Genomic DNA, 15,062 nt, shown 5'->3' with positions numbered 1-15,062 from the left:
GTGAGCTCTGTTCCTGTGTGCGTGAAGGAGCAGGAGGGAGGAGTTGTACACAAGCCAAAAGGTGATGACTGAGATCTGAGGAATGAGTTGGCAAGCACACAAACCTAGGACTCAGCAATGTAGCTGTAATGGGCTTCTGCAACCTGTCTTTAGTGAAAATGAGGTCCCAGATGACTGGTTCCCTTTAAGAACACTGTACTCACAAACAACCCCTAGTTACAGACAGACCTCTCTGCCTACTGTGACCATTGGTGACGCGCTCTGGGTGCGTTACGCAAGTCCCAGGCTGCAGTATTTATCTGTAAAGTGTCTGTTGTCCAATTGTCACTGGGACTAAAAAACAATTTCAGGATTTCCCATTGTTCTTGTAATTTGTATGATCTACAGGCGATCCCCTACGTAAGAACACCCGACTTAAAGACAGACCCCTATGCCCACTGTTACCTCTGGTGAAGCTCTCTGGATTCTTTACTTAGTCCCAGACTGCAATGATCAGCTGCAAGGGGTCTGTAATGAAGCTTTATTGATAATCCCTGGTCCTACTACAGCAAAAAATTTTGAACCTCCAATTATTACCGTGGCAAAAAAAAAAAAATTAAAATTGTCTAGAACTACAATTATAAAATATACAGTTTTGACTTGCATACAAATTCAACTTAAGAACAAACCCTTCGGACCCTATCTTGTACGTAACCCTGGGACTGCCTGTATTACTTTTCAATAATTTTATTGATATCCTCTTTCAGTCAGCAAAATATTCTCTCTACTTGCCCTCTGTTTGCCTTCATTGGGAGACTGTATAGACTATATGGTGTTTATTGGCACCATTCTTTGCCGCTTTTACATGAACTCTTGCACATTATTTTCCTACATGTTTGCATCATTTTCTCAGAGGCACACACTGGGTGCTGTGTGGTGCCTAAAGCAATGCTGTTGCTCAAAATTAACCAAAGCACCAGACTCTGCAGAATGAGCAGATATTTATATCTATAAATGACCAGCTAATGGGATATTTCATATTGAAGTGCTCTGCTCTTCTTTGTCACATGCTGCCTACAAAGTGACCCTGTCATGGTGAGAATGCTGCATAGAGTGGAACCATTAGAGAATAATAGCGTTATGATTAGCTTTTGTCACCTAATATATATATAAATGTATTAATTACCTTTATATTTTCTTTATTCTGTGATATAAAATACACTTGATCTAAGCTGTATTTGCGGGTCTCACATCATGATATTGCATGCAGATCTTTAGCATTGCTCGTCAAATGTTCTTCATAATCGAGACTGGAAGCCTGGTTTGGTGTGAAAGTCAGTCTTTTGAACCTGTCAGTTTAGTGAAGGCAAGCTTGTGCCATAGGAAATATGCCATCTCTTTTTATCCTCGATTCACATGGCCCCGTAGCTAATAAAATAGCCATAAATGCCCCACATCTAGCAGAAAGAATTGGATTTTTCCCCCTATCTAAATGATCTATATTGTAGAACCAGCATTCTGTGTTGATATAAAATGTATGATATCATACAGGGAAGCTTATGTTTCCGGTGTTATTGCACCATGTATCCACTACTCCTCAACCAAAGTCAAGGTTATTGTTTTAATATAACACAGACATAGTCCATAATTCAAAACCTTCTGGCCACTGAATAAGCTTACGGTGTCCCTATACTCTCCTATATTACAGCTAAATTTTGCATTGCTCATGCATGTAGGTTTGAAAAGAAACTACAGTCCAAGTTGAGTGAATATTGAGCTGCAATGTAATAAAATGGGTGGAAATTATTTATTAAATATGTATGCATAACATCAACAGCGTTCAGAGGTTTGGTGCATTGACATTCATAGTCTCATTCAGTATTCAAGCAAAGCTGGTTTTACAAAATTAGTTTTCTTTGACCAAGTTGGATGCTACAGTGCTAAACTTTGTGCCGGGCTCATAATAGAAGTGTGCATTCTTCTTACCTTGCCCTGTTTAAATCATGCCATATGCAATCCTAAGAGTGAGAGGAAAACATAGAATGGGGATTGTAAGGGAAGCTGCTGTGAGTGCTGCAGAGGAAGGGAGGGAGTTGAGTTTTACAGTTGTGCTTTGCATCTCTACCGATATGGTTGTGCTTGGCATGACCACCTCCAGACCACTGTGTGGTACCTCATTATCAGTGTTCAAAAACACATTTGATATCCCATTGTCGGTGCTTGGGATCGCAGTTGGGCTGTACATTTCAATGTCTTCAACTTCGTTTGAGCTTAGGAAATTATCAATTTCTTTTCCAAAGTTGTTGAAATCTAAGTGGATCATACCATCTGCAGAGCCTTCATCTGTGAACTGAGAATCTTCTGTGCTTGCCAGTAAAAGGTGCTCAGTGGTGATGAACGGGGTTGTAGGAAGAGTCTCTGTCAATTGCACTTTCTTGTACAGTTTTCTCTCTTGAACTTCTAGAAAATGAGAATGGTCTGTAGTCAATAAAGGAATGTCTTCGGTAGTTACCGTATTTGTTGCTTCATATGGGGTTAACATGATTTCTACAGTCTGTTCTTTGGTGTCATTATCACAAGGGTTGATCATTTTCCTTGCAGCCACCCACTTGATCAGATAGTCCATATATGAAGTGTCCTTGCAGGACCAAGGATTATTGTGCAGAGTGATCTCTCTCACATGGACCAGTTGGTCAAAAGCATTGTTTGGTATATAGGTAAATCTGTTATTGTGCAGGTGCAGGACTTGAAGGTCAGACATCCTCACCAGGGTCCCTGGTAGGATCTGAGTTAAAGAGTTATACGATAAATCAATGGTGAGGACATTGCTTGGCATGTTGGTGGGCACAGTCCAGAGTTGGTTGTGGCTGAGGTTCAGTAACTGCAGACTAATAAGTGTATTGTTAATAAAGACTGTCCTCTGTAGGCTGTTCTTGGAGACATCCAACACCTTCAGGTTCCACTGGTAAGCGGTGTCCAGCTTATGAAGCATTGTGATGTTGTTGTGTGTGGCATACACTTCCCATAGGGATCTTGGCAGGTGTGAAGGCAAACTCTTGAGCAAGTTGTATGAGAGGTCAAGTGTTCTTAAATTAGTAAACTGAGTAAGCTGGTGGTCTAAATTGGATAAATAATTACATGACAGATTGAGATGTGTGATATTGTCTTGGAGTCCATGTGGCAGTGTAGTCAGGCTTCTACCAGAGCAGTCCACGTTTCTGTTCTTCATAGAGCATGAGCACTTCAAGGGGCAGAGGCAGAAAATGTTTGATACAGAACACAATATAATCAGGAGTCCTGGAGAGGGTTTAGCTTGATATCCCATCCTTGCCTGTAATTATTAAGCATATTTCATTATTGACAGTGGATCAAATAATAATCATCTTCATCAAAAATAGTTTTTTATTGCTATACAAGTTGCTAATATTGGCACTTGGTGATTATTAGAGTTACTAAACAAGTATCCTGAAAGTAATATCAAAATAATGATGCTTGCATATTTGTGCTTGTATGTATTCAGCTTGGTAAATGTTCTCGGAGATGTGATGCACATTATATGTCTTATGTCACCGCAGTAGATGGTGCATGCACAGTACAGTCTATGACCTTTAACATTTTAGTCATAAATTACACTTACCGCTTGGTTTTCCCATCCAGAATCAATACATAGTTAATGTAGACGGTTATAAAGGGGCAGGCATCCTTCCAGCTTTCTCCTATAGTTGCTTGTGTCTGAGCTGCATTGTGCTGCTGCGCGCTGGAGCTCTGCATACAACTGATCAGCTATTCGGAGGACTGCAGAGCTGCTGCTGGTGCTGACTCAAATTTATTGGGAGCAGGTCTTAGCCAATCCAGCAGTTGGGAGGGGGAGATGCATGGGCAATTTATAACACTTTGTAGGTCATTAGTTTAACTCTAATTTGTTTACTATATTAAAGTTGGGCACAATGCCAACCAATCATTATGACTATTATTCCTGCCTATTTACAGGTAAACTGGTTGTTGGGATGTATGCATTGTTCCTGATGTGGAAGCTAAATGAATGCAGCTGCATCCCAAATCCCATTTTACAGTTTATATCCACACAAAAAAAGTTTTGTTTTCTTTTCTAGTAACATACATACACATGAGCTAAACCTAATGTCTCCCTGCAAGCATGTGCTACTTGTTCAATGTAAATGTAGTGATAACACAGCATTGCATAGCCCAAGCCAGCTTATAAGGCTTCCTAGGTTAATATATAGAATCAATAGAATCATAATTTTAAGTGCATCCTAAGCAAAGAATAGTCTTCCCATTACACACATTTTATTTCTTGTTTTTATGTTTGTGGTTGATCTTTTTAAATAGGCTGCGTGCTGGTCGAATTTCAAGGACCAATCATATAGTGCAGTGGATAGAACTTTCTACATCATAGTCATATTTGATGCAAGAGTCCCTTCAGCATCACTAAACAGCATCACCATAGTGTACTTAAGATTTACAGTTCTGCACTGTTGTGTGAAAGGAGGGTCTCCTTCTATGATTTATCAGTATGATGCAGTGAGTCCAGTCTTCGAGTCCATAAAATCCAGCCAGCACACAGTCCATTTTTCACTGACCAGGCATGGTTGTGTAGTGATGGCTCTGGCGGTGTCCTGCTCCGGTCAGTGGTCTCTATGGTTGCCTTTATACAAATGACAGGTCATGGGGTTACTGCACATTATCACTGCTGAGGTATATGTAGCGGTCACACTATTGTGGCAGGAAATTGGTGGTCACAATAAGTGAATGATAATTTGTAGTTCATTGTATACATCTATGGTTTTATATAATATAGTAAAAATTTGTGAGTCTGTTTACCTCAGACACCTGGTGGGGGTGGTGGCAGAAGTTCCAAGTTACTTATGACGTTCTGATCATTGAAGTTGCTTTTTGGTAGATTTAATGGCTCCTCAGTGCTATTTCCATCTTTTGAAAATGAATTTATTTTATAGAGAGGTTGTGGCTTTTTGTCTGTGAAGTCTTGGTCAAGGAATGCACTTGGTGGGGGAGGTAGAGGTAAGTATCCAGAAGTATCCAGTGGAGGTGGTGGAAAGGTCTCAGCATGTAAGCCATTTTGAGTGACTTGTCTAGACATCTTTGTGTTTGATGCAAGACATTCATTTCCCAGTGCATCTGGGATATTTGTTAGGTCAGTTGATATGGTTAATGTGCTCCCGTGTGTTTCATCCGCCTTAAAACCTCCAAGTTGCATTGCATGGTCCTCTTCTGCTGTCTGGAGGTCATTACCTATTATTGGTGTTATGCTGATTTGTGAGAAGGACATACTTCTCCCCAGGATGCTGTTGTTTACACAGTTTCCTCCTTCCTGAATATTACCGTATGCCAGTGGAGATGGTCCTGCCCAGTTCTGGTCAATTGATGTCTCTTGGTTTTTAATATACTTCCATACTACAATGCCTATTATTATGATGATCATGATTATTAAAAACCCTCCAACAAACGCACCAGCAAGCCATAAATATTGGCCAGATTCTTCCTCTGCTGATGTGTCACTGTATTCTTCCTGTACTTTGTCCATCTGAAAGAAAAAGTGTTTTTTTTTTTTTTACTTTTTCAAAGGATATAAGTACAGAAAAATAATTAATCAATGTTACATAAACATATTACATGGTGTAATTGAAATAGAACATAGATAAAACTAGCATTAGCCATATCCGCATACACAGTGTAATGAAGCAGAAAAGAACCTGTAGATACAAAGTGTTATCGTAGTTCTGGCTTAGAACTGTCAAAGAGAGAAATGGGGTATACCGTAAATGTCTCAAGTGCACAAGTGAAGTTGTTTTTTTTTTTAATATCTATGAACATATTATTCACTTCCTACTCTCAAGTACATCCAAGCTTTACTTCCTATTCAGCTTGAAGCCCTTGGTGCTTAAGTGCTATGTTCAACGATTTACTCTATTTTACTGTTCTGAAAGGGGACTGCTTGTCCAGTTTCAGCAACTAAATGTCATTTGTATAATGGGAAGTTATATACAATATTAGGAAATTGTATTCATTCATCAAGCTTTGCTTGCTGTCATTTAATTGGAACCTATTTTGTAGAATTCCATTTTATATAATGCTATTCACCTTTGTGTCTATCACATGACTATGATCAAGACTCATTTTTATCCACTCGAAGTAAACAATGAAGCTTCCTATAGAATGACAGCAAGCAGAGATCTGAAAAAAACCGAGGAATTGTTACAGAAAGTATATTGGAAAATATGGTATTCCATAAATCAGCATAATTCATATACAAATGTCCTTAACGCCAAAGCCATCAGACGTTCGTATTCCCAGAATACCCCTTTAAACTTTTCACAATGCAAATAATATTTCTTTGCTGATTTTTCTGTAAATGGTGTCTACTAAAAAGCATTGTCATTGGTTGGCAGTATGTTGTAGAGAAATTCATTATGATTTTAAAAATGCCTTCATTCTCTCTCTCATTTGGATTTTGAAAAAGTCACATTTTAATCTGTATGCTGATGAGCTAGTTGTTTCACCAAGGTTGGGTCATTAGCATGCCGAGTACTGCTATTCCTGACTGGACCACTACCCTGTCAGATAAGCAAGATGTGACAATATCCTGTGAGAAGCATGGAATGACAATAGGGTGGCACGGTGGCTGAGTGAGTAGCACTTCTGCCTTGCAGCACTGGAGTCCTGGGTTTGAATCCCACGCAGGTCAACATCTGCAAAGAGTTTGAATGTTCTCTCCGTGTTTGCGTGAGTTTCCTCCGGGTACTCCGGTTTCCTCCCACACTCCAAAACATACTGTTAGGTTGTTTAGATTGTGAGCCCCATGGGGACAGGGACCAATTTGAAATGCTTTGTGCAGCGCTGCGTAATCTGTGTGCGCTATATAAATAAAGAATTATTATTATTAAGAAGAGGGAAGGGATTTATTCAGGAATACCAGAACTCTGGGTGCTGAGGACATGACCTTGGTGGACCAACTGCCTCTCTACTATATACATTAAGATAGGATTTACAATGCATGAAATTCCCATTTAGAAAAGGTGGATAGACTTATTATTATACATATGCTGTTAACACCCAAATTTGATTTAACTTAAATCTGCCCTGCACAAATCCTATCAAAAAGAATGGCCCTGTACCAGGAATGCCATATAAAGCCAAGTTCCATGAAATAACAGGGCACAAATCAATTTACAACGATCTGCTTATAGAACAGACACTACCAAAAAAGAAGAACTGAGCACCAATGGTAATAATAAAAACAGAGTATTTTTAGTACAATTAAAAGTGGAACAAATAGCAAAATAGGCGTGGTTACGTAGCAAGAATATATCAAAGTTTTATTCATTTATTGTGGCCTTTAGTGAAACATTGAGAGAGAAATGCAATATGACCACAGTGGGGCAAATTTACTTACCCGGTCCATTCGCGTTCCAGCGGCGGCTTCTCCGCTCTGGATTCGGGTCCGGCCGGGATTTAATAAGGTAGTTCTTCCGCCGTCCACCAGGTGGCGCTGCTGCGCTGAAAGTAAACTCATCGCGCCGGAATGCACCGAGCTGGACCAGGTGAAGGTAAGCGGTCCTTATGCGACACATTTTCGGTTTTTAAATGCGGCGGTTTTTCCGAATACGTCGGGTTTTCGTTCGGCCACGCCCCCCGATTTCCGTCGCGCGCATGCCAGCGCCGATGCGCCACAATCCGATCGCGTGCGCCAAAATCCCGGGGCAATTTAAGTACAAGCGGCGCAAAACGGAAATATTCGGGTAACACGTCGGGAAAACGCGAATCGGGCCCTTAATAAATGACCCCCAGTGTGTCAATTGGCTCTTATATTTGCAAGTCTGGGCTTTTGTCTGCTAATTGGTAAGTTTTGCCTTTCCTATTTTTGTAGAAGAGGTCAATGGTGCAAGTTTTCCATTTTGCTTTACACTTTTCATAGAAATCCTCAGCAACGTAGAACTGCCTAATGTAGTGTGTAATACATATTGCCAATTATAGTATTGGTAATTTTGGCAGAGCCTGTGTTTTGTTATGACTGGGTGTAGTAATATATGGTATGAAATGCAATTCATATTAGTGGTTATTTAGTAAGAATCAATAAGCAGCACTGATTGACCGAAACATACTCACCAGCTTGCTTCAGTGGCTTTCTTAGCTCTTCTTTTCTACATGTATGAAGGTAAGTGGAATGGAAAAAGTGAATCTTTGTGATGCTGTCTATATAGATGCCACATAAAAGAGGAAGCTGCTTATAGATTCAGGAAGTGTGATGGGCTGAGATGTAAGAACTTTGTTAAGAAACTGACTGTTGTAAGCTTTTTAAAGGGGTATTACAAATTATACAGTATCTCAATCTAACTTTCTTAAAAATTAACGCAATCTTGGTATAGTGATTTGATGTTAAGGCTGTAGTGTTTGCTTCCAGTGCACACAGTCTTTTACTATAATGTTTGTTAACACTCAGTTCAGTTTTTTTTTTGTTCTGTACCTCAATTTCGAGTACCGCTATAAAGAAACAGAAAAAGCCCAGTCTCTACAAAAATGCCATTATATGCTTTACGAGAACAATTGAGCTAGGGAACCCATGAGTTATTCTTCTGGGGCTTGCATTCTGCAGATACTTCTGTCCCTCCAAAAGTGTGTCCTGAGACTCATTGATTATACACGAGTATATACGGTATATTCAACAGTTTTTCAGCACAAAAAAATGTGCCGAAAAACCCCACCTTGGCTTATACACAAGTCAATTAACTAAAGTAAACTTACATACTCACACTCCAATGCCCCAGTGCTCGGCGCGGCTCCTCTTTTGTCTTCCTTCAGCTGTATTGACGCTTCCATGTGATCGGCTGCCTTGCTGTATACTACTGGGGGTTTGCTGTCTATATACTACTGGGGGCTGGCTGGCTGTGTACTACTGGGAGCTGGCTGGCTGAATTACAGTGAGCACCCTTGCTACTTTTCATTACAACATATTTAGTCAAGAGTGTGTGTAAACTAATGACATCTTAGTTTAAGGGGTTGTCATCTTAAATGGTAAGTTATAGCTCTGCTATAGTCTTGCATTTCTTTGGGTTCATCATAACATTACAAAACATTTCTATTACATACTAAAAATCTCCATTACACTATGTCTCATTGGTGGGCATTGCTACTAGCAAAGAAATGTTTTTCCCCTTAAGGTTCCATTTGAGAAGTACCAAAAGAAAACCTGAAACCTCTTTCATTTACTTTTACATATTTTCTTGCTTGCACAATAGGAAGTGTGTTAGTTTGTGCTACAACCGGAACAGAGTATATGTAATATCTGGTAGGCAATTTCTATTTTTTAAGCAAAAATTTTGCAATTTTTCTAGCTTTACATTGTTTTCTGTTGAATTAAAGGAAATGTATCATTTCATTTATACTTTATTAACTGTAACTGCTAGCGTGTACATGTAACATGTATAACATGTTTTTTATATATGAGGCAGAAGTGCTTCAGAGGTGTCAGCAGAGCTCTTTCAGGCTTGGGCTTTCTAATATTTTTATGCTCCATGCAGAACTTCTAACCTGCCTGCTCATTCGGCACTTTCCCTCCAGATGCCAAGTAAAATAATGGCCGAGGTAAGCTCAATAAGGTAATGCAGAGCTTATATTGCAGCCTCGAGATTTCTGCATAAGCAGGGACTTCATTTTGGAGTGGGGAGTGCCAAAGGAGCAGGCAGGCTGGTTAGAAGTACTAGAAGCCTGGAGGAACTCTGGTAACGCCCATGAAGCTTGTCTGCTTCATTTACATATATGTACCACATTATTTTACTGTATAAGGAAAGATGGCATATCATCTTTATAAACATTTGGCTGCAATCTCAAGGGTTACATATACATGTCACATGTAATAGTTGTTAACTTGGTTATTGCCCAGCAACCAAAAGGACTGAAAACTTAGTACAACTGTGTTCAGTCCTTTCTTTTATGCAACCCAATTGACTCTAGATGGACTGTCTGAACAAATAATACTGATTAGAATTGGACCTACTCTGAGTTTTTCTTTACGGGCACTAGGCCCCGACACTGTGCATAATGAATCCTGAGCCCATAGCAATACATGAAGCTGTGAGACAGCCGCAAAATAAAAGGCCGTAGCACCTGGTAAAAACAACTATTGTGTGCAGAAGGGCTTATTTTCTACAAACAAACCTATGAGGGACATTCATCATATGCGGGCGCTCCTGTGCCGGCGTATGATAGCGGCCACGACCCCTCTTTGTTGCGCCGGATACATTAAGAGGCTTGGCAAAACTACGCCATGTTCGACCTAGTGTAGTTTCGCGTAAAAAAAACTGTGAACGAAAGTTCAATGGTTTTTAAAAAAGACCGCAGGAAGGGGCAGTAACGTGCCGTGCCCCCTCCACCGGCCGCCGTGCCCCCTCCACCGGCCGCCGTGCCCCCATGCCCCCATGGGGCTGCAAAATAAATGGATTGCACACAGTTGTACTAGGTTTTGTGGTTTTTTGGATAACAATCATATGACCTTATGGGCTGACCTAGCTCCATGACAAAAACGCAGATTAAATATGGACATATTTTGTGGACATACAGCCATGAGGAGGGTAAAATACAGATTACTCATAGCCACAAATACAGCCATGGCTTCAGCCATTTCCAACACTTTGCATCTTTTAATAGATGTTGCTCCTCTGATCCTTTTACAGATAGAATTTTGGAACCCTATTTGCTAATTAGGCTCTGTATGGTCCGGTAGGCAGTCCCAGGCTGTTTGTCATAAAATACCTAATTTTTCATTATAACACGGAAATAATACAAACCATAGGAAAAATATTAATATTTAATTTTTACATAAACTCAAAAATAAATGTAACAAATGTAATGATTTGCACCTACAAAATGTTCAGACTTCGATAGTGGATATGGCATTTGGCGAGGTTGCAATTTCTCCTGTAGCCACTTTTGATAGGTCTTCAGATGCCATCAGTTTGTGTTTCTCATTTTCAGTTATGTTGGCATCGCCCAGTGAAATCTCGTCCATGGTTAGATTGGCTTTCTTCTGCCAAGTTTCCATTCCTGATGGCCACAAAATACTTGATGCACTTAGAAAGTCTCCATTGCTTCTTGCTTGACGCTTTGATTGTGTTAGTCTTGTCTTCAGACTGGATACTTTGTTGGCAAGTGCCACGATGCACACAATTAGCATGGCAATAATGAATACTAAGACGGCTATGATGATGACACATATTATTAATCCAGTCTTATACTTCTCTTCCCCAGTACAGGTTGGATTAGATGAGGTGGCTGGGGATTGGGGTTTGACAGTGTCATTGCTTTTGCACCGGTTTTTTGGTTTAGTTGTGGTTTGTTGAGTGACATTATATGGGAATCTTGTCTTTGTACCTGTTACATCTTTCCCTTTTAGGTCTGGGGCAGTTGTAAACATAAAGTTAGTGGAATTGTCTTCCAAAAATGACACTGAATAGTCTGGGGCTTCATATGTGGAGTTGATTTCAGTTACTCTGTCTTTATCTGTGGTGAAGTTGGTGAATCTTACTTCTGCTTTACAACTGAAAGCAAGAAACGTTATCACAAGGTGCAGTGACTTCATGGCGTTCTCTTGTCTCTTCCGTTATCTGCCGAGCAAAGAAAAAATAATAATCCTCTGTGATTTCAGATCCACATTTCCTATGTAAATGGATTGTCTAGCTGTCTACATTGACTGTAAAGGGGTCCGTTGGGTATCTGTACTTACATTACAGCTATGACTCAAAATGTGTGAAATATGGTTTTTAAGGTACTTTTCGGTAAGATAAAACTAAATCCATAGGTGCGCTACAGGGGCCACTTGATCTGAAAAAAGGAACCTGCCTCTCTCTTCTTGGCAGTGTCCTCTTCAGGGGATTTCTATGGTTTTAGGAGAACTGGAACTGGGCTGCCTCATGTGATTACCACCGATCCATCAGGAAAGGATTACTTTTGACTGGTATACCCCCTTTTAGCATTTTGATGTCATTTAGGAGATCTAGAGAACGTTACCTCCAGTGCCTGCACTGCTAGGCAGGAATAACTTGCAATTAGTTTATTCATTAAGTCTACTGCAGAATTTTTATGGAAATACGTCTCAGTATTTTTCACCACATGGGCCAGGTTTAAGACCCTTTTTAGACCATTTTTAGATCTGTTTGTCTATTATGACATAAGAGGTGCGCCTTCACTGGAAAAGGCAATTGGGGGATTTATTATGGCTGGGTTCATCTTGCACATCTGTTTGACATATAATTCTATTCTATTTAACCCACTTAGTATGAGGTTTACAATTGGTGCAAATTCAAACAGTTTGGCGCACTTTTCTGGTGTACTGCAGGCGATGCAAAGTATGAGTAGACTGTTTTATACTACGCCAAATTTATAATTGGGCACAGTGAAAATCCTGGAGCAGCATAAAACTGTCTCGTCTAACTGCACTGCTTTACATATTAGACACATTTATCAAACGTGTCCTTGTCTGTGTGGCAGTAGGTGCTAGACATTAGTTATTCTGGTCAAATACTGTAATGTCTGTGAGCCAGGGGAATTTCCAGACTGATATATGGCATTGTCTGCAATATCTCTCATACTGATACGCATTACAATTTACTGATTGTTCACTATATAGGCTTACAGAAGGCGTCCCTTTACCTTTACCTTATCTCAAGTGCAAGCTTGCTCTGTTTGCTAGTGCTATAATAATTTTTCCTAAATAAAAAGTCTATTTTCTATATTAAAATAACTCCCCCCCCCTCCAGAAAGAACATTCAACAGATCATATGTTGCAAATTTCTTGAAGCACTGAATTACAGTAGTTACACACAAGATTAAATCATTTTAGCCAAATATTAACATGGAGAGTCTATTCACTGGAATCCTTGTGCTGTGTTATTCATTCGCTTCTTACTTTTCTGGATATGACTCTCTGACCCACTTTGTCCTCCAGTATGAGAGAGTACAATTGTAGATTTAAGTAATCCACCAGTGCTGGTGCGCATTGGTTTTGGCACTAATACTTACAGATGGTTATGAGTGGTCTCCATTAAATTAGGACTTCCATAGAAAATGATAACTTGTACTCACCGCACTGGTGGTCTTCACTCACAATTTGGAATATTGTGTTGTGGAGGTTCTTACACCTTCCTTGCACTGCTGTAAAGATTGCTCTGCTGCAGTTTCCTTAGTGTATAACCACAGATGACAGACTTCCTGTTATGTTTTTGCTCATGCTGGATATCATGCTAGATTATAAAATGACTTGCCCCCTTGCCTTGAGTAAATAGTCTGAGGGTGGTGTCATCCACGAGATAAAACTTATGGAGTAAAGTTCTGCAACAGATTTTATCCTTTTACAGCTAACTGAGAAGACAAGATTATAAGGAGTTGTCTGTGTGTCAGTGCTGAGTCAATAGCTATAGGTAAAGGAAGTGGTGACATGTAGGATCTTGTAGTCGTGGTGTTCTCATTAAGAGCACCATTCTGTCCATAGCACAGGGGCAAAGTACTGCTGTTTTTTTCATGGCAAACATTTTTTTTGTTATCTGTTGGTATATAGTGGTTGTAAAATAGATCCACTAGGGTTGTGGTACAAGATGGGATCTATTATTCATCTTACATTCATACCTTGTTTTTTGGATGCTTGTACATCATGAAAGTTCCCAGAATACACTTAAAAGGTGTACATAGAACTATACTATGTTATAGAGGACTCCAGCTGATGTTTTGCTGATCATGTATATGTTGCATCCAGCAGGGACCACAGAATGACATATAAGGCTGTGTTGTTCCATCCTGCTGTGTATTGCATCCAGCTTCCTGGCACTTAGACCTTGAGTGTTCCCTCGTGATATTACTGTCCATGTGTGATGCGATTGTTACAGGGTGTTCCAATCTTAACTACTGGACCAATTTTGAGATGTGTGCGGACATCTGTCTTTTTCCATTGGCTGATGGGCGGTGGTACTGCACTAGATGCTGCAATATGATCTGTGTCCAGTTCTGCACCTAAGTCATCGGAGGTGTGGTTTCTGCCTTCTGTCCTGTCAGTAAAATTTACCACTCATGCTACTGTCATTATCACAGCATCCTAGGTTCCAATTATATTTCTCTATCCCAAGTTGCTTTAATTTGGGATAATTGTCTTGAATGTGAATATCTCTTATTATGGTGGAAGAACATTTAGGTGTATTTTTCTAGCTCTTAATTTTAACATGTCTAATAAAGGTTATGTTTTAGCATAACGCTTACCTCTTTTTACCAAAGTCCGTGAGTACCCAAGATAGCTGCCGTTCTCTCAAGCGCACATTTCAGGAGGCTCACTATCTTATCTATTGTTTTTTATTGATTGATTTATTTTTAACACAAGACATTTTAAATCCCACTTCAAGGTTTTCAAGTAGGAGGCATGGTACTGTTTAACATTGGTACATTTAAAGGGATTTTCCAAAATAATACTGATGGATCCATCCAATGGATCTGATCAATTGGGTCCTGATGGCTGTACTGACCACCTGCCTCTGAGCTTAGAATACTGAGTAGGTGCTGGAATTCTCTATTTTAGTGGATGCTAGTATAGTGATGGTAGAATCCTATAACTCACAAGTCATTGTCTTCTGCACTTTCGAAAACATTTTATTACTTGATAGTGTTGTGTATGTTGAAATATAAACTTATATTCTATATCCTAACGAGCCAGAGGTGCTTAGGCTTACGTCACCTGAGCGTTTCCTAGCTCAGATGGCCGATAATTACTTCACACCCTTTACATTTTAATTGTAGTTGGGTCCACCCCTATATCACTCAGACTGTGACATCACCCGGCAGTCTGTGAGTCTCGTGCACACGCATAGACAGACTTGGTGCAGCTGCATAAATAAATTGTAGCCTTGTCCCCCCAATATCATTCAGACTGCCGTAAGTCACCCTGCAGTCTGTAAATTTCGCAGCCGCACTCCAGCTTTCATGGAAAGTCTCTGCGTGTGTGCGTGCTGGTGATACCACCGGCAATCTGAGTGATGACGTTGTGGACCGGACTACAATTAAAATATACA

General features: G+C 39.9%; 3 protein-coding genes across 7 annotated transcripts in view; 1 reads left to right on the top strand and 2 right to left on the bottom strand.

Annotated features, from left to right (window-relative positions):
• NF1 (neurofibromin 1) overlaps positions 1 to 15,062 on the top strand; it is a 138,824-nt gene that overhangs the window by 90,896 nt on the left and 32,866 nt on the right. The window lies entirely within an intron of this gene.
• OMG (oligodendrocyte myelin glycoprotein) lies at positions 1,768 to 8,217 on the bottom strand. 2 transcript variants are annotated; one of them, XM_072136108.1, is made up of 3 exons: positions 8,125 to 8,217; positions 4,822 to 5,542; positions 1,768 to 3,310 (listed from the first exon to the last, which is right to left on the bottom strand). In XM_072136108.1, exon 3 carries the CDS (start codon positions 3,302 to 3,304, stop codon positions 1,976 to 1,978), a length of 1,329 nt encoding a protein of 442 aa, XP_071992209.1. In that variant the 5' UTR covers positions 3,305 to 3,310; positions 4,822 to 5,542; positions 8,125 to 8,217; the 3' UTR covers positions 1,768 to 1,975. The 2 variants fall into 2 exon arrangements, with proteins under 2 accessions (XP_071992209.1, XP_071992208.1); XM_072136107.1 differs by lacking the exons at positions 4,822 to 5,542; positions 8,125 to 8,217 and adding an exon at positions 3,617 to 4,733.
• On the bottom strand, positions 10,842 to 13,358 carry EVI2A (ecotropic viral integration site 2A). The gene is made up of 2 exons (XM_072133076.1): positions 13,096 to 13,358; positions 10,842 to 11,618 (listed from the first exon to the last, which is right to left on the bottom strand). The coding sequence occupies exon 2, from the start codon at positions 11,591 to 11,593 to the stop codon at positions 10,886 to 10,888; it is 708 nt and encodes a 235-aa protein (XP_071989177.1). The 5' UTR covers positions 11,594 to 11,618; positions 13,096 to 13,358; the 3' UTR covers positions 10,842 to 10,885.

This window comes from Engystomops pustulosus, chromosome 2 (assembly GCF_040894005.1).
Source record: "Engystomops pustulosus chromosome 2, aEngPut4.maternal, whole genome shotgun sequence".
NCBI classification, from domain to species: Eukaryota; Metazoa; Chordata; class Amphibia; order Anura; family Leptodactylidae; genus Engystomops; species Engystomops pustulosus.
The sequence above is the reverse complement of the archived record's forward strand: the minus strand, read 5'-3'. Positions and strand labels throughout refer to the sequence as shown.